The sequence below is a fragment of the Bombus affinis genome, chromosome 13, assembly GCF_024516045.1.
Source record: "Bombus affinis isolate iyBomAffi1 chromosome 13, iyBomAffi1.2, whole genome shotgun sequence".
NCBI lineage: Eukaryota > Metazoa > Arthropoda > Insecta > Hymenoptera > Apidae > Bombus > Bombus affinis.
In genome coordinates, this window is record NC_066356.1 from 8196303 (window position 1) to 8218634 (window position 22332).

Here is a 22332-nt window from a genome sequence, read left to right on the forward strand (position 1 = left end):
GGAAGTTTCGTTGGGAGCTGGAGATACTTGGCTGTCTTTGTGGTTTCTCCACTTACCGTCAGATAGAAACATATATTTTTGGAGATGTTTTGCTCGTCTTTATGTGGGAAACGTTATTTGCCAAGATCGTGGAATCACGATAGCGAAGAAATAAATAATTATTCGAACAGGAGGATTATTTGGAAAAAGTTCAGAAACACGGAACCAAAGAAGCAAGAGAAAGGAATCGAAATGGACTGGCCTGGAATTTTTCATCGACAAATTCACTCGTGGTAAATTCTCTCTGCTGAATTTTGTAATTTATATTACAAGAAAAGTTATTTGCAATCGTAAGATCGACGAAGTGAGATTGAACGAGAAAGACACGAAAGGAAACGATTATGGTTTTCCATATTACAGATAGACAAATTACAGTTTGCCTGCCTTATAATAAATTCGATTCGTCCCCGTGGTAGAGATATTTGCAACGATCGCACGATGATAACTCCGAACAGCCAGCTACCACTATCCCGGAAATAACAGAAAAATAAAGCTAATATTCTCACCCCAATAGCCATCGTTGAAGGGTGGTGTACCCCCTTGGAAATTCGGTTTGCCATGAATTTTTCGATCGGCCAATTCCCAGCTGCGTCCAATATGAGATTCGTCCCTGGCATACGAGATGTTTTTTTCTCCGCTGTTCCACCACCGTTCGCACCCCCCCGGTCCCGTTTTTTTGTCAGCTCGTTTCGGTCACTCGCGATTCTCGCCTTCCAGCCTAAGTTAATATTAATGGGGATATTTATGGGCGTGGGTCAACGCTGGTCACCGCGAGAGTACCACTGATAAAAGGAAATCTGAAAATGCCATGATTTATGACCGCGCCACTGTTCCAACATCATCCCCGCCCCACCTTCTTCATATGCGGCATCGAAATTTCCCTTAAACGGTGAATAAGTTATACGGTGGGTGCTGCATTCTTCCCTCGATCCGCATACATCTCGTTTTGCTTGGTAGATTCTTGGGAAGCTCGCGAATCCCCGGTTAAATCGATGGCTTTTTCGCTGAAAGCGTCGATTAAACGGTGATTTGGTTTCATTGCTCGTTCTGCACGGTAGATTCCATTCTACGGACGTAGGAAATGCTAGCTTATTTGTACAAGAGTAATCATTTGAACGAGAGCTATTAGAGTTTGTGATAAAAGGTTGCCAACGATGTTTCAATGAGAATTAATTCTAGAAAAGTGAAAAGCTTGGTATATTCGGAAATGCGCTATAGTCGAATAGTTTGGGATCAGTTATTTCAGAGTATAAGAAGCGAAATTTTTTAATAAAACAGCCTCGATGTATTTGACGATAAATTATTAAATTATACACACATAAATATAGTAAAAATGGATAAATTAGTACAGGCAATTTTACAGCGAACAGATCGGATTTTAATCGTTGATTTATATTTGTTTAAATGTCTCCATGATCTTCTATTCTGTTGCAATAACCGCGGCAATAAAATACTGCAAAAATATCGTATTAGATTGCCCAAAATGTTCTTTTCGCTTTATAACAAAATAATAGCTGCACGACGTTTGTTGTTTTATTTCATTGAATTACGTATGATCCATTTTGCAGTAATAGAACAAAATAAAACAAATTATTTCCTTATGAAACGAAAGGAACTTCTGGGACAACCTAATGTAAACTTTCTTTTTACTAAACATAAGAAACAATATGATACTGTTTTTAATTCGTTCTGGAAAAGAGTATGAATTTGCACGAACATCAACAGCGTAATCGTAACTCGTACACCGATCATTTGCAGCGTCTCGTACAAGCGAATTGAACATCACAAACTCGTCTTGTGAATTTCTTTCCGCCGGTCTGTTCACGGTTTTTGGTTTCTACTTGCATTCAGCGCTAATCAGAGGCAAAGCATGCAAGCAATGTTCTAATAAAGTCAGGATAATTAGAAGGCAAGGTGAACAGTCGCGAAAGGGACACCCACTTGCGATGGCATTGTTCTCAGTGCGAGTGACAAGCGTTTCCATAATTCACCTAGAAGCAACTTATATAAACGGCGGTTGATGAATATTTATACGGTCGTTGGACCGCGTTTACCATTTCCATTAAACTTTATATTTCCGGGTTCCACTGAAAACGGTATTACGAGCACGCTGGAACGACCTGCTCGCGAAAGAAGAGCCGCACGCCTCGCATTTATGCGAGAAAACGCTTAAGTGTTTTATCGATGGCACTTAAGGCATGCCGTTTCGAGTTGTAATTATCCGTTGTTTGGAAGACACGATCTACTTAAGCGTCTGACCATCGTCGTCCCTACGTCTCACTATTTAACGATCAATTTTATTCTCCCCGTCATCATATTTTGTGGAATGATCTTTTACTCGTTTTTATCGCAAACTACACCTGCCCATTTTTCTTTTCCCAGCGGAATATTTTAGCGTCTCGCGCGTTACCATGAATTTTTGCCGAATAGATTTCGATACTTTTTAACGGGACACCCATAGCATTATATTATCGCAATGGTTTTTATTTATAACTATATTACAGAAGAATTGCAATTTATATTAGATCATGAAATTCTTTATAGCGAGAATTTAGAAAATATGTATCAGTGTTGCAAATAAACATGTACATACATCGACGGGTAGAAATAAAAATTCTTATCTTCTATAAAATATATGTATACCGTTGATACTATTTTTAATAGCAGATATTAACATTGGAAGAAAAATGAAACGTCTCTCGCGAAACGAGTATTTCGAACGTGTTAACTAAATTTTACAAGTATCGAGCGAAGAGCTCGAGCGATTCTTAAAGGTATCGTAAATTCCCGCTCAGGAGAGCGGCTCTTCCTGGTCGTTCGTTAAAACATAAATCCTTGGCAAGTTGCATATTCAGCAGCCATTCGAACACAAATGACAAGGTAGCAGTTTTCGTGTTTCACCTCGTGATCGTTTTACGAGTTCTCTGGTAAACTTGACCCAAGATATTTCAAACAGCCAGAAACGGGAAATGTAAAACACAAGAATTTCGAATTCCATCGGCTAAATTAATCAAACTGATTATACGAAGTTTCTCCTTTGTCTTACGCTTGACAATAAATGCAGTGAAAAACGACACGAGTTCCTCGACAAACTTGCTATCTTATACTTTCAAACAGCCGAAGACGAGAAATGCGAGACGCGAAAGTTTCTAATTTCATCAAAAAATTGATCCAGGTGTTATATAGAGCTTCTTCTTCGTCTGATACTTGAAAAATGGCGCGGTTGACATAAAATTCTCCGGAGGATCTATACGAGATTAACGAGAACCACGTGTCTGGTATTATCGGCACGCACCCAAGACCACTTGTTCGAGGGAGCAACCTGTAGAGGCTGGCATACCGCACAGCTCGTACAACCACGTACGAGAAACGAAGCAGGAATTCAGGGTTAGCTGCTCGGCCAAATATAGATCGGAGTTATATGTGGGAACACGTGTACGCGGCCATAAATATCTCCTTTACGTTTCGTGAGTGCAATAAGACCGAGTTGCGACCGAACTACAGATGCGCCATGCATAATTGGACGGCCCGGCATTAACCCACTGACAGTGGAATTAATTTTCTTCTGCTTCTTCTTCATTTACTTTTCTAGTAGTTCCCCGCTCGTTTTTACTTGGGAAGACAGTGAAACGAAGGGAAGGGGTGCAATGAAAAGTTGAAATTTCGCATTAAAACGTCGCATTTCGACTATGTTCTTCTGCTTCGTGGCTTATGGAGAATTGTCAAAGTCTTCGATCCTATACGATATCTTCCGTTCACGATGAAACAAAACAGTTATATATTATATTAGAATGAATTTTATAATACGGTGATCTACTAAATAAAACTATCAAGTACTCCGTGATACAGTGGAAAATCCGAAATTTCCATTTACGTTCAAACGTTATGTATCGAACAATCTCTCGACTGTCTAACAATTATCGTCGTGTATTCGTTGCACTGCCACGAATTATTAATCATGATCACTCGTAGCAAAATTCTAATTCCAACTTCCAAAGAAAAATTCCTATTTCGAGAAAGATAGAAAACTAGATCAACCATTAAGAAACGGAAAACAGGACAAAAGAGATTGAAAATCTCGCTGTTAGAACGACATTACAAACATCTACGTCCAAAGACGAGGTTCCCGATGGAACATCCGAAGCAACCCACCTCTGGCTGTTATCACGGAAAGCTGGTCGCGAGTGCGAAGCCATAAATCTGAGGGAAAGATTCACGCCTATCGGGCTTGTCTTGGTCCACGCACGTGCACGCGTGTTCTGACCGAGGAAAGTGTCCGGTCGGTGTGCAAGGGTGACGTCGAACAGCCACCCCCTCCGGTTGCTCGGATCTCTCCTGGCCTCCTGGCTAGGCCGACCTCTGGAAGATTTGTCCCCTAATGTAGTCAGTGAGCCTCGGGGACGGCTGCGGCGATGGGGTTCGCAAGTAGGCGTCTAGAAAGTGAGTAATGCTCACGACAAACGCAGCCCCCGGGGGGCGAGCAGGGGTTGGACCCGAGAGAAGATCCCGCCAGATAGGGTGCTAAGCGACACGCTAAGACCGCTTACTATCTGCGTGTCTCCTCGAGCGTTGCTTTTCCCTCTGATATCCCACCCTTCCTTCTTGCCGACCTTCTGCCTCTTTGTCTTTCGTCTCTCTCTCTCTCTCTTTCTTTCTCTCTGTTTTTCCTCTTCCCGTTCTCGTTCTTTTTCTTCTTTTCGTATCACTTGCTCGAGTCTGATCTTGCTCCTGAAGATTTTAATAGGGATTCTTTTGGAATTTTAATGGACAGCAGTAAATTCTCTTTCATTTTTATGTATCGTTATTCCTTTCTTTAATTATTCCGCGGAAGTGTAGTCTTTTTCTTTCCTTTTGCTTTTTGAGTTTCGCGTCCCTTCTCTGTCTTTCCTGCATTTCGTATTTCTCGTCTTCTCGGTTATCATCCTCTTCTTAGTTTTACATCGAGCTATTGGTCATGAATTTGTTCGTAGAGGATTGCTCGTAGAGATTGTAACGGGAGCTGTTTGGAAATTCACGTCAGGCAAGTCAGTCCCTTCGTCTTTACGTGGCTTTCTTATTTTTATTTACTTTTTCTGTAAAACTTTCCTGTTTTCCTTGCTTTTGACCTTAGTTTGGGATTTTAAGCTTCCGCAATCGGCATACTTCTCGTGGCGCTACCAGCTGGTCGAAGTAAGTCCCAGTCGATAGATATTTACCGCGCCATTCGGTTTTGGAAAGAAATTTTAAATGTCGCAACTCTTTTGGTGACATTCGATTGCAAAGGGTTCGAAATTTCAGCGCAAGGAAAATCAGTTGTTCGATTCCTATATATATCCTCTTCCTTCCCATTGTCTCTCCGTGAAATTATTGCATTCTGTCCTCCCTTATTTCCGATACATATACGTACACTGTGTATATTCCTTTATTTCCCAAAATCCGCGTGAACAACCCTCCTTGGAATTTGAATCGCGATCTTTTACGGTGCGCAATTTGCCAGGCTGCTTCTTTCACCCTCGACGCAGGATGCAAAGGGTGTTGAGTAGTCGCGAGTTTATCTACCCTCGAAACTCTAAATGGACAATCCTAAGACGATTCCATTGTCCGACTTCGTAACGAAATCTAAAGGAAAAAAAAGGGCGAACGTCACGTTTACTTTCTTCTCAGCGTTGACGATGTCCAAGCGTCGGGAGAGGCATCCAATTGAATTAAAAATCTGGTATCATATGAACGTAGAACAGACACGTTGTGTTAATGTGATGATAACAAGTCGGTCGAAAGAGTGGCCAGGCTCGATTACTTACTTAGTCGTCATCAGAGAGTACGACGCGACGGCCGAGGATGACGACGAGGAGGACGGTTCGTGGCATGAAGGCAGCCTTTGTGTCTTGCCGGAAGCATGGATCGACTCTTGATAGGCGACGTGTCTAAAGTGCCTCTTTTCTGAATCCCTGTTGCCTTCGTCTTTGGCATGCTCGTCTCGATTTTCTCCACTTTAGCCGCTGCACGCGTTTTAAACGTCCTTTTTAAAATTCATGATATTTTTCAGGTGCCTGAAATAGCTTCGTACCTCAAAATAGATGCACGCAAATGAATTATTCGTTCTTTCCTACGCTTTGTTTCATTCGTTTTCCTAGATTGTGTCTTCGTGTCCGTGAAATTAATCGGGTTATAGGAACTTTCGCGAATCGATATGGAGGCTGATGATATCAAGGATTCTACTATATCTTTCTCGATACTTTTGTTAATTGATTTCTTACACAAGGAAACAATTTTATTCGTGAAAAGCATGTAACATCTTATCGAGAATTATTTTTCACTCCGAGGACCTCGCATAACTGTAACTACTATCTTGCGGACTATAATTTCCAACGAATAAAGTAATCCTGCATTTGCCAATCATAACACGCTTATCGAACGAGTGAATTGTATTTGCCCGTGTAACGACCGTATCATAAAATCCTAATGAAATTTCACAAATCAACCGAGTATGTAGACTGTACTTGATAATTGCATTTTTCTCCGCTGACTGATTCGTACCTGTATTTTAACCGCACCAGAGAAACTATTCTGGCTCTTCGATCCTTTCAATTTTACGGATCAGCATAAAATTATAGCAGGGTATAAAATCGCCGTTCCACGAGCTGGTCATTCGACGAACGAACACCTGACTCGTTTTATCGGAAACCGCAATGCAGTGAGGAATCCATCAGGCTTGGTCGAGATTTAGGTCGAATGGACGTCGTTGGACGACGTTATACTGGCAAGGGATGGAAAAAGATACAAAAGTGAACTGGTGTTGGCTTCACCCGTTATCCAATCGAGCGGAAAACTCATCAGTCACTCTACACATAACACCTTCACGGTATCTATGCCCGTCTAAAAAGTTTCTTCCTCGTCTAATCTCTACCTTCGTGGCTCCCTTCTTTTTCTCCTCGTCTCTTCCCTACCTCCCTACTCTGTTCGTCACGAAAGAGTTGATCTCGCTCGTCGATACGACACTCTTAACTCTTTACCAATCAGATTTTTTCCCCCTCTATTCCGCAACATTAAGGAGAAATTTGGAAGACGAACCGCGCGTTTGCAACTTAAATAGTTATTAGTATTATTAATTAGTTGCTAGTTCGTACGACAGGTTATTTCTTCTGGAATATGTAAATTATCGTAAGGTAGATATTTCCACGAATAATTCCAGAAATAAGAAAATATATTTCTGGTTCTGGTCCACTTCCACCTCGACGAAAGATCGATTTATTCTATCGTCTGAAAAATCATCGTTGTTAGTTAGAATTACAGCTACCTGTTGTGCAAGCTTATTTTACGAGAATGATGGAATATTAAAATTATTTTAAAGTGCGCCAAGTGGAACGACGTAAGAATCTATCGAGCAAAACAAAAAAGTAATAATAAATAAATCGGTTAGTTGGTTCAAAGATCTTTTATGTATTAAAAAAGAATGAGTATCCAAAACGGGAAGTGTTTGATAAAAATAATATTTAAGCGCTCACAGATGGTCCCTTGATATGGTCGATGACACGAAGTGTCTGTTGTACATCTTTTTTTATTCTTCTCGCGGTTTCGATGAGAAGGAGCACTATGCACTTCGTTCACACCCGTTAGACGAGTATAAAGACATCCGCCGCTGTGGCCGAGCCAGAAATCCCGTGGCCCTTCCTGAAAATAATTTGAATAATTACCGGTCCGGCTTTTTCATCGGAGATGCTAAACAGCTGTTGTCTACGCTTCTCCTCTCGAAGCTTCCGCGAGACGAGAGACAATGCAGGGGCTCCTTAATTTTCTTAAAAGACCTTCATGGATCTTGTCTTGGACTCGGTTGTCCCCTTTACCGGGGATTAGAATGACAATGCGAGTTTCTTTTTATCGATTAGAATTGCGACGGCAGTGTGCGCCAGTTTTATACGTGTTATGTTTGGTAGTTGTCTTGAATTTCTTTATTGTTACTTCAATAGATATTTGGAAAACTAGTCAAACAATTAGTTCTGTGCATCTAACATCATTAGGACACACAGAGGCGAGCATGTGTATGTACGTATACTTCTGACGATTCAACTGCAATTATTTGTCGTTTATATATCTCGCATGCATATTATTATATTCCGTTATAATTTCTATTGAAATGTTTACCGAAATGAATAATACGTTTTGCACGAGAATTACGAAAGCAAAACGTTCGTGTTTATATGCTCGCCATTGTACACGCGCCAAGTGATATCGGCAGTCATAGCCAGACAGACAGCGAGGCTGTCAGTCAAATCGATCAGCTTCAAATTTTCTGTTGAGGTTATTAGATGTATAAAGAGAGAAAACGCGTGGATAAAGTGTAAGGTACAAAATATGTATATCTGATTTAATAGAGAAGTGTAATAATAAGTAGGAATACAATTTGAGCTGGTCCAGATCCGCACGTTAGCAGTGTTCCCTATTAACTGAAAACCCCGAAGCCAACGTCGCCTGTCTACTGTTTATGGTCTGCCTTCATGCTATTCTTTTGTCTATATGCTGTCGATGACTTCAGCGCTTGAGAAAACTAAAAAGACCAGATGTGGAGTTTTCGTAGAAGTGGTGACCACTTCAACATTTTCTTTAAAAAATCTCTTAGTACTTGATAGATTAATTCTTCAGAAAATATCTCCCTATAGCTTGCTATATCTTGGTAATAACCCAAAACCTAAATCGAATAATTTTGGCCTCTGAGATTAATTTAAGTTTGTGTCCAGCACGGACTTTATTTCTTCGTTCCTTGCATTTTCTATTGTTTGGCACCTTCGACTCTCGATTTGACGATTTTGTACAAAGACAAATTGTTTATCGTTAGCAACTCGTGTTTTGTCCAAAGCAGTTGGAATTGGAGAATCGGGGTGGGCCTTAATATCCGAAGACACGTTCCCCCGGTGTTCCATGGAGCACGTACGACTTCTATTAACGACAGGACACCCCCGTTTTGGCAAAACACACAGTGGGGCTGACTGGAGGCAGCGCCGAGTAATAATTCGTCGGCCGAATTAGCGCCATAAGTTTGCCGCCGCGACAGCCGCGGGGATAATATTAATCTACTTTGAATTTATACACCGTGCGGTCTTCCGCCGCCTAACTTCCTTCGTATTAAGTCCTCCCGTGGCTTTCCGCTCTCTTTCACTTGCCGTTTAAAACTTACTGGGTCTTTCCTCGCCACCGTCCTTTGCAAACCAACCTATTCTTTGATTTCGTCGTTCTTTCTCGTTGCGTTTCTCCAAAATTCTGTCTCCAACTTCGAAGGAATATCACGCAAAATTGCTCGCGAATCGCCTGTAGATCGATTGCTTCACATTTTCGAATAATTGATTTTCTTTCGTTAGTACGTAAGGTTTGGATATTTGGCTGAGGAAATTTTCATTCTTTCGGGAAGATTTCGTCGATAAAAATTAGATCCAAGCGACGCGATGATGACAGATAAAGACGATAAAACTAAAAAAATGTACTTAGCATCTTCGCTTCGTTGCCATGCCGCAGGGAATAAAGTGCGAGTACTTGGTTCCTTTCGATGATCGTTCAACGAAAAACAATCTAGTCTCTGATTCATGCGGATCGCCGAGCGTGCAGTGGATTGCAAGGGATTAATTTAATTTTCGAACGAGTGTCTTAGAGTATAGGGAGCAGCGGGTTTATTTACTCTGCGCGCGTATTAAGACGCGGTCAGAGGAAAGGGGTGAGATTCACCCCTTCGGTGTAGACAGATAAATAACTCAAGACAGCCTGGGAATAATTTAAGGCACGCATTCTTGACAAGAACCGGCGAACTATTCCGCAAGAAATTCTGCAACGTAACACTCGATCCAAAAGTTACGTCACTTTATCAATTTTCTCCAAAGCGCTATCACAACCTGAGAGGCGAAGGATACTTTAAAAAGCTAATAAAAGACTAACAAATAAACAAGCAGAGAAGTATAGATCGTGAATCTTTATGCCAGACCATATTTCATGAGCCCGTCTATAAAGAACTGGAATTTAAATAAAATTTTGTGTGCAAGCTCTAGGATATTTTACGTATATTTCTGCACGTTATATGTAGTCCGCGCGCTTGTGCGCTCAAGTTGCTATCGCGCATTATTCCCATAAATGTATAAACATCCGCATTCTAATCGTCAGCGCAGCTCCACGAATTTCCTGACAGGCAGAGTTCACGCGTGGCTGATAAGGTGTCGAGGAAGGACGAGAAGCGCGGAACAAAAACGTTGGTCTACCTTAACGCGGTAAACGTCGTTGGACGCCTCGCATGCATTATGCACCGGCGTGCGGCCTGCGTTACGCCACTTACAGGCCGCATCCTCGCGTTTCTCCGTCGAACAGGCCGCGGGAAAAAAATTTATGTTAAGACAAGCACCGCGAGTCTTCGCTTCGCTGTCGAAGATTAAGACATTCTCGGGCTAATAATTTTCATCCTCGGCCCGGAAATATTTTGTCCGTTTCTTCGCTTTTCTTCCCACTCTTTTTCCCTTTGTCGCCTTCTTCGAGAATCTTCCAAGACGAGGAACGTCGCAGAACGAAAAATCTTCGTAACGTGGACGGACGATGGAGATTTTTAAAATGGACGAATTTCAGATGAAATTGGACGATTTTTCGGGGACAAGGGGATTTTCCTGCGGACAATAGGTGTCAGCCGAGAGGTAGAACACGCCCGAAGGTGCGCAGCTCGAAAGCCAACTCTGCAATTATGAGCCATACCACGTCGGGGCTCGCCTCATAACGAACTCACTATATTGCCGAGCATTTCAAAACTGGCCGCGCGTAGACGCTCTTTACCTGGCCCCCCTGGTCCCTCCGTTCTTCCTCTGTTCCCATCTCCGGGGACTGGACCCGCTGTTAGGCCTGAGAATAATGTTTCGGAGATGAAAGAAAGAAACTTCGGGGAACTCGCGGTGCACCGTGAATTCCTGATGCTGGTGACCTCGATCAGCCAGCTTCTGAAGCGTTCCTTCTTGCTTTCTGCGAACGTTCTACCCTCTTGGTAAATCCTCGATGGAAATCGGAAACAGAGGATCGATGTTCTCGATGTAATTGTTTAATCGTTCTCCGTTCCTGTTGCTGACTTTTGTACCTTTGCTTTTCCTTGTTCTTTTCATTCTCTCTCTTCCTCTCTGTCTCTTCTCGATAGATCCTCATCAGAGACGAAGAATAGAAGAAGATCGATATCGTCTCCTGTGCCTTCTTTCTTCCTTTCTGCGATCATTTAATCTCTTCTGTAGATCTTGGACAGAGATTTTGAATAGAAAATCGCTCCTTGATAATTTCTACAAATTCAGTTTTGCTCTCCAAGTTTCAGCGTTTCATGTCTGTGGCAAATGTCGAGCAAAAATGAAGAATCGAAGATGGATTCTTCGTGATATTTTGTTCTTTCTTTTTGGTGAAGAAGTTTCTTGATAGAACGTAGAATTGTTTTGACTGGCGCGGATTCGTCGTGAGACTATCATCGCTCTTCTCGTGTCTTTGATCATTGACTGTTCGGTATGGCGTGATCTAATTTACACCGAACCTCTGGGATTCGGCCGCTCGAAAATAAATCATATTGCAGAAGATGCCACGGCTAGCAGGAAACAGCGACCAGATGTGGGCTCGTACTTTCCGAGACATGTGTGTCCAGGCCATCGGATGACACTCGCTATATTTAGTTCTGTGGGAAAAAGGGGTTCCAGAGGCATAATTACACCTACGCGAAACCCACTCGTCTCTGAGAAATCGTTTCGTCTCGATTCCATTCGATTCTTTCGCTTTTTTCATCGCCAAAGTATTTTCCTCGTCCTTTTGCGTTCTCCTCGCGTTTCTTACTTTTCAGCAAACAAACTATCAATTTTTAAATCGATGTTCGTCTTTCCTTCCCAATTACGATCGTCAATTTTTAACTATATCTCTTCCTTAAGAAGCTACAGATGTCTGTTCGTTGATTGAATGACGTTGAGAGAAGGTAGATCGTATCGTTGATGAATATGGTCGAGTTAATTCTACGCCGCAACTAATTAATAATATTAATTAATTAATTAATTGTCAAGCTACAAGTTGTAGCTCCTAGACTTTTCTCTTCCGATTTTCAAATTTCGTATCACATAGAACAGTAAAATTCCTTCTTATTATTTCGTTAATCATATTAATAAATTCGTTAGCGCCACGTAAGAGAATTTATTATTTAACACCAATAATTCGCAACACGTTGTTCCTAGAATTTTACCAATTAATCGTTAAATTTGTCTACCTGATAAACATATTAAGACACGTTTCTATCAAACAAACTGATAACGCTAGAAAAATGATCTGCAGATTAAAATCAAGGAGTCTATCAATAGGTGCATATGGTTACAAAGGATTAATCGTTAGTTTGTAAGTTTATAGCAGCGAAGATCGGGTCGTTCCAAAGCAAATAAATGTTTGCTGCCATTGCGAACGTTTGTTAATTCACGGCGACAGTTTCTCGGGAGAAACGAATGTGGACCTCGATCCACGTGGCTCGTATTCCATGTGGAATACTCGGAGATCCCACGTGTGATCCACGAAGACGCGTGGGAAGGCGAACGTCGCACGAATGTCGCCAGCTGTTCACACGTGTCCTTTATGTGCATTACTAAAATCCGCCGCGCCTTTCGTCTTCTTTCCCTCTTTCAAAAGTTCCTTACCAGTGGAACGATCTCACGATTGTTTTATCTGCTTCTCGCACGTGATGCAGAGGTGATAAGAAACCTGTGAAATTTATTGGGTTGGCAACTAAGTGATTGCGGATTTTGTCATTGGTGGTATTGTCAAAATCCGCAATCACTTAGTTGCCAACCCAATAGTTTAATAAATTAAATTAAATTAATAATAAATTTTATTCCGAGCACGTAATTGATGATATCTTTGTTTTTGCAATCATTAAGTGTTTTTCATACATAATATTAATATTTCGTTTTGCTAAGAGAGAAAGACGATTATATATTTTTTTTCGTCGTATGTATTGCTTTAATTTTAATTGACTATATATAATATGTTTAAGTGCATGTTACATGTCGATAGTTTTGGTATCAATTCTTCCAATTTCATTGTTCAGCTTCTCGGAAAGCGAGTGATTTACTTCTACAAATTTATTTATCGTAAAATGATAAATGATCGTGAATACCAAGGAAAATTTTAACGAATAATATTTGCGAACGTAACGTTGACCTAACGAAAATGTTTCTGTTTGATTGCAGATCGACACGCCGATAGAGAACGAGGCAGACGTGACGTCGGATGCGAACAACCCTGAGTCCACGTTCCCAGAAAAGGGTTTCAAGGGTGAGCGAAATATCGCAGAAAATTATACCGCGTTTCTCGAAATTATTTTCACAAGTTCGCTTACGTGGTTTAGAATCTTCATGCTGGAATCCCCGTCCCCCTCTATATAATCTATTCCTATACTAATCTACAATTCTCATTTGTGATCCCTTCGATCATCCAATTATTCATGCTCGGCAAGAAAGACAAGAGGACAGTAGATTTCCAGAGGAGAAGTATTTTCAAAAATAGACCGAAGATTTAAGAAATTGAAACCAATTGACCTACTATAACGTGATTATATTTTTCCAGCCGTATTCTCCTATCGTTTTATTTCCTTTCTACTACAATCACGTTATCTTATAAATACACCATTACCTATACATTAATCCTAACTCCAACCCTAAACGATTCTTCCTATTTCTTGTACGTTAAATTAAAACAAAAGATAACGATCGCGATCTCGCCAGAAAAATTGTCATTGCAGAGGACCGGTGAAGCCAGAAACTTCTCAAAAAATTTCTCGCAAGAAAAAAAAAAAAATAGCATCCATTGGAGCGTAAAATACGCGGCGAATCAGAAGTCGTGAAATCAAGTGGCTGGCAGAAAGACTCGAATTAAGTCGGTCGCGTTCAGACACTCGCGCCGATCTCCGACGAAACCAATCCACTTAACTCTCAACCCCCTTAAGCCCTGCCCGAAGCAAGAAAGATCGTGAAGGTTTTGTTCTCGAACAAAAATCTGACAAATATGCCGCGATTTGCCGAAGAATGGAGGCGAAGTACAGTCAGCTAGCTACCCTCTAACTTCCCCTACCAGCCAGTCACTCGAAGGATTCTCGTCCCTGCTCGTCCCTCTCTTCTCTCTCTTTCTCTCCCTGTGTCCTTTGCCCATAGCTGGAGAGGGTGGCTGGCGAGCAAAGGGTGACTCTTAAATTACTTAGACCGAACAAAACGTAACAAATGACGGTGAATCGGGCCACTTATGCGATATTGGCCCATCACCGGCACCCACGTATATTGATACGTCGCATTAGGGCCTGCCAGACACCCCCTTCAACGTCTTCTTCGTTCCCGTGATTTCTGCGCAACGAGGATCCTCTCTGGTTTCGTCCGCTTCCAACGAAACCTTCTCTCCTTCTTTTTTAAGTATTCCATGTCTCGCATTCTTGTTTCCAGTTTTCCCCGTGCGTATGTTGGAGTTTTGCTATGAATTATGAATACAAAGAGCGTCGATATTCGCGGGATAAGTCGAAGATCGTTTCGTCTTTGTATTTTCGATGGATCTACTCGGTTTTTGCTTCTTCAAATATTTCCTATCGTATCTTTCTTTCATTTTTTACTCGTCCCTCGTATTCCTACGAAAATGGCCAGAAAATGCATTGACGCAGCTTTCCATTTATTCCAGTATACTATCTATGTATTCATGGATTAATTAGGACGAATGATATTAAGTTTCGTATCGTCTAATAATATCGTTTTCACGTTACTACGAAAATCAGATTGTGTGCCAATGGAAGAGTATTTTTTATTGTCATCGTAGAAACTTTTCTTTACATTACGTACACCGACTTGATATTCGTGAAATAAATACGTCGAAGATCGGTCCATTCGTCGATCTGTTCTCTGTTTCTGTTGATAATTAATACTTACGTTCTCATTCTGATTCCCATCTTCATCTTCTAAACATCGATGCTTCTCTTTGAACCATGGACGTTGATAAAAGCTCTTGGCACCTTGACATTCACGAAATAAGTTGAAATATAAGTTTTCTTTCTTCGAGCGAAAGTGTTTTCTGCAAAGACCTCGAACGTACTCCACCCCTTTCTCTCCCACACAGTTTTCTCTGTTGCGAGACTTGGCTCGGTTGGTTATTAATGGTTTTCGCGAACTCGGTTCATTAAGGAGCTCACGAAACTCGGCGCGCTCACGAGAAAACCACCCCATCGCCAGCGAACAGGCAAACGTGTCGAAAACGGTGGTCGTGCTTCAAATTAGCAAGGTATATTATTTTCAAAGGCCACGCTGCAATTTGCCTCGGCCTTTCCGGCCTGTCAAATCCTCTGGCTGTCTCAATATTTCATTTCTCCTTTGGCATTTAACGTTCCTTTTCGCCGACACGCATCATTGTAAAACGATCAAATAAATTCTGCTATCAGAAATCAAAGCTTTGTTACCGGAAACACTCGCTGTTAAACTAAAAGTACTTTTTACCAGCACACACACACACGCTCTATGCCTATAAAACTCGACGTTCGTGAAATTAGTTAAACTATAAAACTCGTATCAAGATGGAAGTTGAGGAAAAAAACACGTATATATAGAGCAAGTAAATAAGATCGGAATATAAGTCTAATAAGGAAGAAACAATTTCTGCAAAGAATTAATACTCTGTGACTCTTATCGCGCTCACAGTTTTAATAATCAAATAAATTTTTGTTAATATATTTTACGTTAAATTTCATTGCTACAAGCACTGTCTGTGACCTAATATTCCTACGATAATTGTTCCTAGTAAATCTTTCGTTATCCTCAAGTATTTGTACAATCGTCGCGATTCGTCAACGCTGGTTTAAAAAGCAGATTCGAGACAGATTTGGCGTCTAATTAGGAGTCGTTTGAGGATCGTCGATGGTTGGAGGATAAAAATTCAAAGGGTGGCAGGAAGGTGGCGAAAACGACGCCGTTTGGAAGGGCTCGGCTCGCCCTTTCAACGCGATGTCGTATCAATTTCCCCCTCCTCCCTCGGGCCTTTTTGCCAGCCACTAGAATTACACGCGCTATTATCGCAAAAAAGCACGGCGAAGATAAGAAGCGGGATTCGCGGCGCGAGCAATCCACCGCTCGCGGAAAGCGAGAGATGAAGACATTATCGTGATCGTTGGCCGCGTGTTTAAGCGTCGCAAGAACGCAAAGAAGACGCGGCCAGAGAGCAAAGGAGACCGTTCCACGGTGAAAAAGAGAGAGGATGCACCTGTCCACCGGTTCACTAACGAGGAACATGACCCGTGCACGTAGAATCGATGCGAGTCAGTTTTCTTGAAAAATATGTCCCGTGTTCCAACTCTCTCGCGAAAAATCCCATAGGAAAAACCTATCGTCGGTCTGCATACGTATGAATAGATGCACGAATAATTGACAATTAACCGCGCTGACATTTTTAGAATTCCTGCTTGCCGCGGTTCAATGCTACGCTTTGCTTTGTTATGATTTTTGCGCTGGATAATTAATCGCATCGGTCCACTGTATTTCCATTCAGAGATAGAAGAGAAGTTGTATTCAGGCAATTTCGAGTTGTAGTCGAAAGATTGGAAGCTCCTTAGCAGATATTATCGCACCTTTGCAATATCCGGGAACTTTTTCTTTAACGAACTAATAGATTCAACGTAGGAAAGCTCTTCGTATAGAAAATTCGCCAAGTTGATCGATTTCAATTTCCATACACGCGGCAGAGATTCTATTTGCTCGCGCGTCGACAAATAATTTCTATAAAATTCATTGAAATTATTTCAGTTCGATCAAAATTTTACTCCATTCGAACGGCTACAAGAATCCGCCTATTCCTCTTGATCCTTTAAATCCGTCGAATTTCCAAATACCGAAAAAAACCTACTTCTTGGCGTGCCAATAGATCCGGCAAAAAGAGATTTCAATTGCTCCGCGAATTTTTGCATGGCGCTCGTTGCAATTACACTGTTGCGCACCGAGGATTATGTCCGCGAGATTCGCTTCCCCCGGAGAAACTTTTTCCTCTCGGTGTTGGCCGTTTCGCGGCGGCTTCTCCACACAGCCGGAGAATCATTCTAGGCCAAAGGAGATAATGCAATAATAAGTATAAGTTAGGTAGAAAAGGGGGTTGCCCCGCGGTCGGAGAACGAGTGCTCCTCGCAATCTTCGGTGCCGGCTGATTATTATGTCGTTCCGGACGGGCCCCGAGCATTTTCACGAGCACTCTCTCAATGGCTTCGTTGCGTTTTCTCGCGGAGTCACTCGTTCATGCTCTTCTTGTTGCTCTCGGGGGTTGCTGCTTTTTGAGTCCAGCTATTGGTTCACCGAGTATCGAGCCGGGAATTTTTAAGAATTTTAAAGAACCTCGTCAAAGAACGCGTACATTTTTAGCTAGCCGCAAGTTGCCGGACAGTGGCTAGTCTCGAACAGGATATTTCAACAAATATATCAACGTATGGCGTACATTATACATTAGCATATTAGTTTATATTCTGTATTAAAATACATAAAATAATAGTATTTGGATACGGAGGATTTATTAAGAAATTTTTGACACGGTAAATATGTTTGGACGCCACAATTAATTGCGGGAATATCGTAGAATAAGTAAACGATCGTCTTCTTTTCTTTTTTTTCTATCGCAATTGTGCCATACAAGGCTAAGGTCAAGCGAAGAAATGGATGGGAGAAAAGCGAGAAGGCGAACGATGGCGGTGAAATTGATGGGAACGTCTTATTCTGAGGGCCCTCGTCCCATTCCCTTCTACACTTTTGTCTCCACTCTCGTCTTAGCTGACTATGACAAATAATTGCCGAAGCTTAACATAAGCCAGAGGCGGTATACTTAGCTAATAGCAAAAAACAGGGAGAAAATAACAGGAAGTTTTACGAATGCCTGTTCCAACTCCTCTTTCCATTCTGCGTGCTACGCGATCAGAACAGAATTCTCTGCCATCGGATCCTTCTCTATACTTCAGCAAGTCTCTCTGTTCTCTTCTGCTTTCTAATACAAGTTATTTTCTAGGAAAGTCGCGATTATATTTCTCCAAGAGATCAGGTTCGCGTGGAAAATTTCGTGAAATTCCGGTCACCGTGCAACTGCAATATCGTATTTTTGTCAGTATGTACACATAGGATGAAATTTGTAGGATTCGAGAGATCTCGAAGAGGAAGAGAATTATTCGAAAACGAGTTTCCAGTGTTCTGACGACGAAACGAGTTATTTCACGACGAGCGCGCGGCGGTCTGATGCTAAACGCTGCATCGACATGGCATGCGTGACACCCTTCGTCCCATCATTTTCGTCGTCACCAGTCGTCCTTAATGTGAATTTAAGAAGCCTCACAAACGACCGTCGATCGTGGATTTCCATGACTCGTTTTAAATTATTCCTCGTCTTGGTACGTCTATCCCTCGTTACCGGATTCCTTCTCTTCTGTTTTATTCTTCAGTCGTTTCTCACTCCGTTTTCCAATCCTTTGTTAATTACGTATCGTACTTATCACGTATCGTGTCATTTTTCGAACAATTTTTAACTTTAGTGGAAATTGTTTCTCGAATTGCAGAAATTAATCGAAATATCGCGATAATTCTGAGCAATTATTTTTATTTTATTTCAAAAATCGAAAACACTGTATCAATTTCTTTCATCGGATTTCAGAAATTACCTCCTATCCGATTGATCAAATTTTTCATTTTCAGTTAATTCACTCGTTGAAATTACAAATTCGATCGATTACTTTACTTTCGTATCTCGTACAATCTGATCACGTCACTACCTCCTGTTTCTTCTTTCAAATCTCAGTTCCTAACCAGCTATGTCTCTTCAACATTTCCTACTGACTTTATTTTATTCCTTCAACCTCTTCCAGCTTCCAGCAACCAACTAATTAAGTAAATAAAATTAAGTAAATTAGGTGGTAATGCTGTCAATACTCGAACAAAGCTTATATCGTCGAAATATTCATTAAACACGTATTAAACATCGATATTTAGAATAGAAATGGACAAATATCGACAAACTGCGAATATTTATTGAAATTCATATCGTTTCGAAACGATCGAAGCGAATATTTCTTTCATCTATCAAATATTATATATTATATAATATTATATATATTGTTACATGTTACGTGTATTTTTACAGTTAACAAATTTCTCAGAAACGCATAAAAATTCCTATTCTACTTATGAAAGTTATTGTATTACGGTTCAAGTGTTCGATACAATGGCAATGTCTAGTTTGTTCAGAACACGCGAGTCGAGAATGGAAGCCACGGGACCGAATGAAATGCGCTTCGCGGTCGACTGACTTTTCCGAAATGTTTTTCCAGCAAGCAGGAAACGACCAGGACCGACTACGTTCTTTTCTACGATCATTCTTTTGTCCTCGACCGCGGAATCCTTTCTCGCGATAGCCGCCTACAGTGTCGGGGAAAAAAGCTCGATCGTGGACGGTTTTGTCGGCGATTCTCGAACGAGACAAGCAGCAAAACGATCGTTCCACATGATCTTTCAAGGATTTTCTAATCGAAGAATTAAGCGCGTCGCGGCGTCCAAGAGAAACTCCTTCGTTTTTGATTTTCGATTCGTTCGACGGTATTATTAGAATTTTCTTCTCGTCTGGTTCTCGTACAAGAAATCCATCTTCCATCTATTCGTCTCCTGTTATCCTGTTTAACCGAACCGTTTCGTTCGTCAGTTTATCCAAAATCTTGCAGATCAAATTCAGCGTATTCCACTGTGGCTTGCGTTTAACTCAGATATGCTGAAATAAAATTCGCGATCGTTTGAAAAATAATGTTATTTTTCTTTTACTCGTAGTTTACATTAGAATCTTTCGCTGCTCTTATTTTACCAAACGAAAGAGCATTCGCGATGTTCTAGAAAAATGTTTGGCGTAAGATTAACGCGAGACCTCGATAAGTATTTTTCCATATTTTCCTCTGAACAGCTCGAGATACTTTTTAACGTTACGAAAAGATAGAACTCTGACGAGATCGCGTGGAAAATAATTGAAAGAACGCTGCAGGAATATTCGTTTGAATCGGATGGTGCCAACCGAGCAGCAAGAAATCGCCAAGTACGATCAAATAAATGTTCAATTATCCTCTCGTAACAGGCATATCTGGGTTGATCGTGAAAAACCTTCGACGAACACGTCACCCGTTGAAGATCGTCGTTCGTGTTCCATCTTATTGCAGTTGAAATAATAACGAATTTTGTTCCAGGAACGGAATTGGTACCGAGCTGATCTGCGTCATCAAGGGTCAGAGGATAGGCAATTGCTTTATGGCGGGACATTTAATGACGATAGTCGATTTAACATAAAATATTTTTGTACGCGAGTTATCATATACTATACATATATTAATCTGTATAATAACGTATACAGAGGTGTGTTAAACGAGATATATCACGCTGAGAAGAGAAGAGAAGCTGTCGTGGCTGTACAATCCGACGAATATCGCGTTTTTATTGTTATTAACATTATTTTACGCACAGACAAGGGTAAATCAGTAAAAGATAAGAAACTATGGGGGAATGAGTGGCGATTAAGAAATCCAAAGAGAGAAAGATTAGATGTCGAATCTTGTAATTATTATTGGTGAATATATCGATGGCTGCGTATTCTAACGTGCTACGGAATCGAGGGATGTTAGAATGTGTGTGAACAGGAGCGAGAAGAAGAAAAAGTGTCCGTGAAGGGATGATTACGTTATAATGGCCGATAAAATTGATATTTCTAGGAATAATCATTTTTCTACCGTCGAATAGCGATTAAGAAGATTATTAGAGATTAAAATTTATCCTGTGTTTTACGTAAGTTAGCTTAGCTTGTAGATTTATCTGTTTTATGTTGAGCCTGCTGCCTCGTGAAGGGTTTGCCTCGTTCGAATAGAAAACTGTGTCAGTGTGACCTAATATTTAGCTGCTCCGTTAATTACCAGCGTTTCATTTTTTCCTTTTTTTCTTTTCTTGTTTTTCTTAAAGTAGCAAACCTTTGAAAAAGATAACAGAGGATAATGTTTTACTATTTCTTGCGAGGTAGCTTTTTAAATTTTCCCGTACTTTCCATGCAACGTCGAGACCATGGGTATCTATGAATTATTAATAGCTGTAATTTTTCCATGAGTTATATTATTAATTTATTGGGACGAATTTGGCAATATAATACTGTATAGGAAATTCCATGATCGCTGGAGCATAAGAAGTTATGTGAATACTCCGAATTGAAAACCATTTATGGTCTCGCCATTTCGCGAGAATCCTAACAAATTTCAAGAAACGTATCACGTACAAAGAATAGTCAAATTTTGCCAACCTCTTAAATTCACCGTCTACAGCGAAAAAACCGAAGAAAGTAATAGCGCGAATTTCTTGTACATGTGTGTAATATAATTCGATCTGAAATTATTTTAGGTTATAAATAATCAAATCAGTGGATCTGATTTTTAACGTTTATTTTTCGATGTAAAATATATGAGAAGATAGGATAGAGATCGGTCGCTTCCGCGAATCATCCCTTCCATTGCATTCAGAGACGAACTTGGATTTCCACTGCGTTTGAAACGAAAACCGACAGAGAGATACTGTCGTGACACTTTTTTTTTTTTTTGAAGACAGAATGATTTTTAGTTGAGTTATGGATATCGGTAACACGTACAATTTTAAGTTTACGTTATAACATCAGAGGAGAGAAATGTGCGTGCACGGAATGCGAGGATTGCGAACGTTTTGGGTGTCGATCATTTTTACGATAGCGTATCACGGCGCCCGTGGAGCTTTCTCTCTCTTTTTTTGTGCACTTTAATTAACGCAAATACAACTGTCTTTAGCAAAACTTTCTTCCGTTCTCCGGCTCTCGATGTATCATTATCCGCAAATTGTGTATATGGCTGTATCGTTGCATAGAAAATGGTTATAGGTGCGTTGAAGAGGATCCTAGAGATCATAGGAATAATTTACTGTTCGTGGTAGAAGCTGAGAATAAAATGGCACAGTAGTACTGATCATATACACATCGATGTCTTTGAACGATTTATTTCTGCCAGTCACCTCTTCCATTTTCACCTACATTTATTCTTCTTCTTTCCATCTTCAACCCTCTATAATCGTGAGCTTTTGTTTCATTATGAGAATAAATTGTGTTTTCTCGTTTCGATTTGAATAGTATCGATATTCGCAACAAGTACAGTAGATGGCGGATCTTCGTGTAAATTCACATTTTCGGGAATATAATTTAAAATATAGAATCTCGGTAGATTACGGAATATTATATTAATAGGCGCTATAATTTGGATATTTTATA

General features: G+C 40.7%; 1 protein-coding gene across 3 annotated transcripts in view; it reads left to right on the forward strand.

The window, feature by feature from the left end:
• LOC126922894 (ubiquitin carboxyl-terminal hydrolase 48-like) overlaps nucleotides 1-22042 on the forward strand; it is a 77165-nt gene extending 55123 nt beyond the window's left edge. For all 3 annotated transcript variants that reach the window (XM_050735824.1, XM_050735825.1, XM_050735826.1), the window contains 2 exons: nucleotides 13230-13314; nucleotides 20252-22042. In XM_050735824.1, the coding sequence (XP_050591781.1) occupies nucleotides 13230-13314; nucleotides 20252-20274 (108 nt within the window). In that variant the 3' untranslated portion in view covers nucleotides 20275-22042. The remainder of the gene's footprint in view (nucleotides 1-13229; nucleotides 13315-20251) is intronic.
• Nucleotides 22043-22332: the final 290 nt, after the last annotated feature.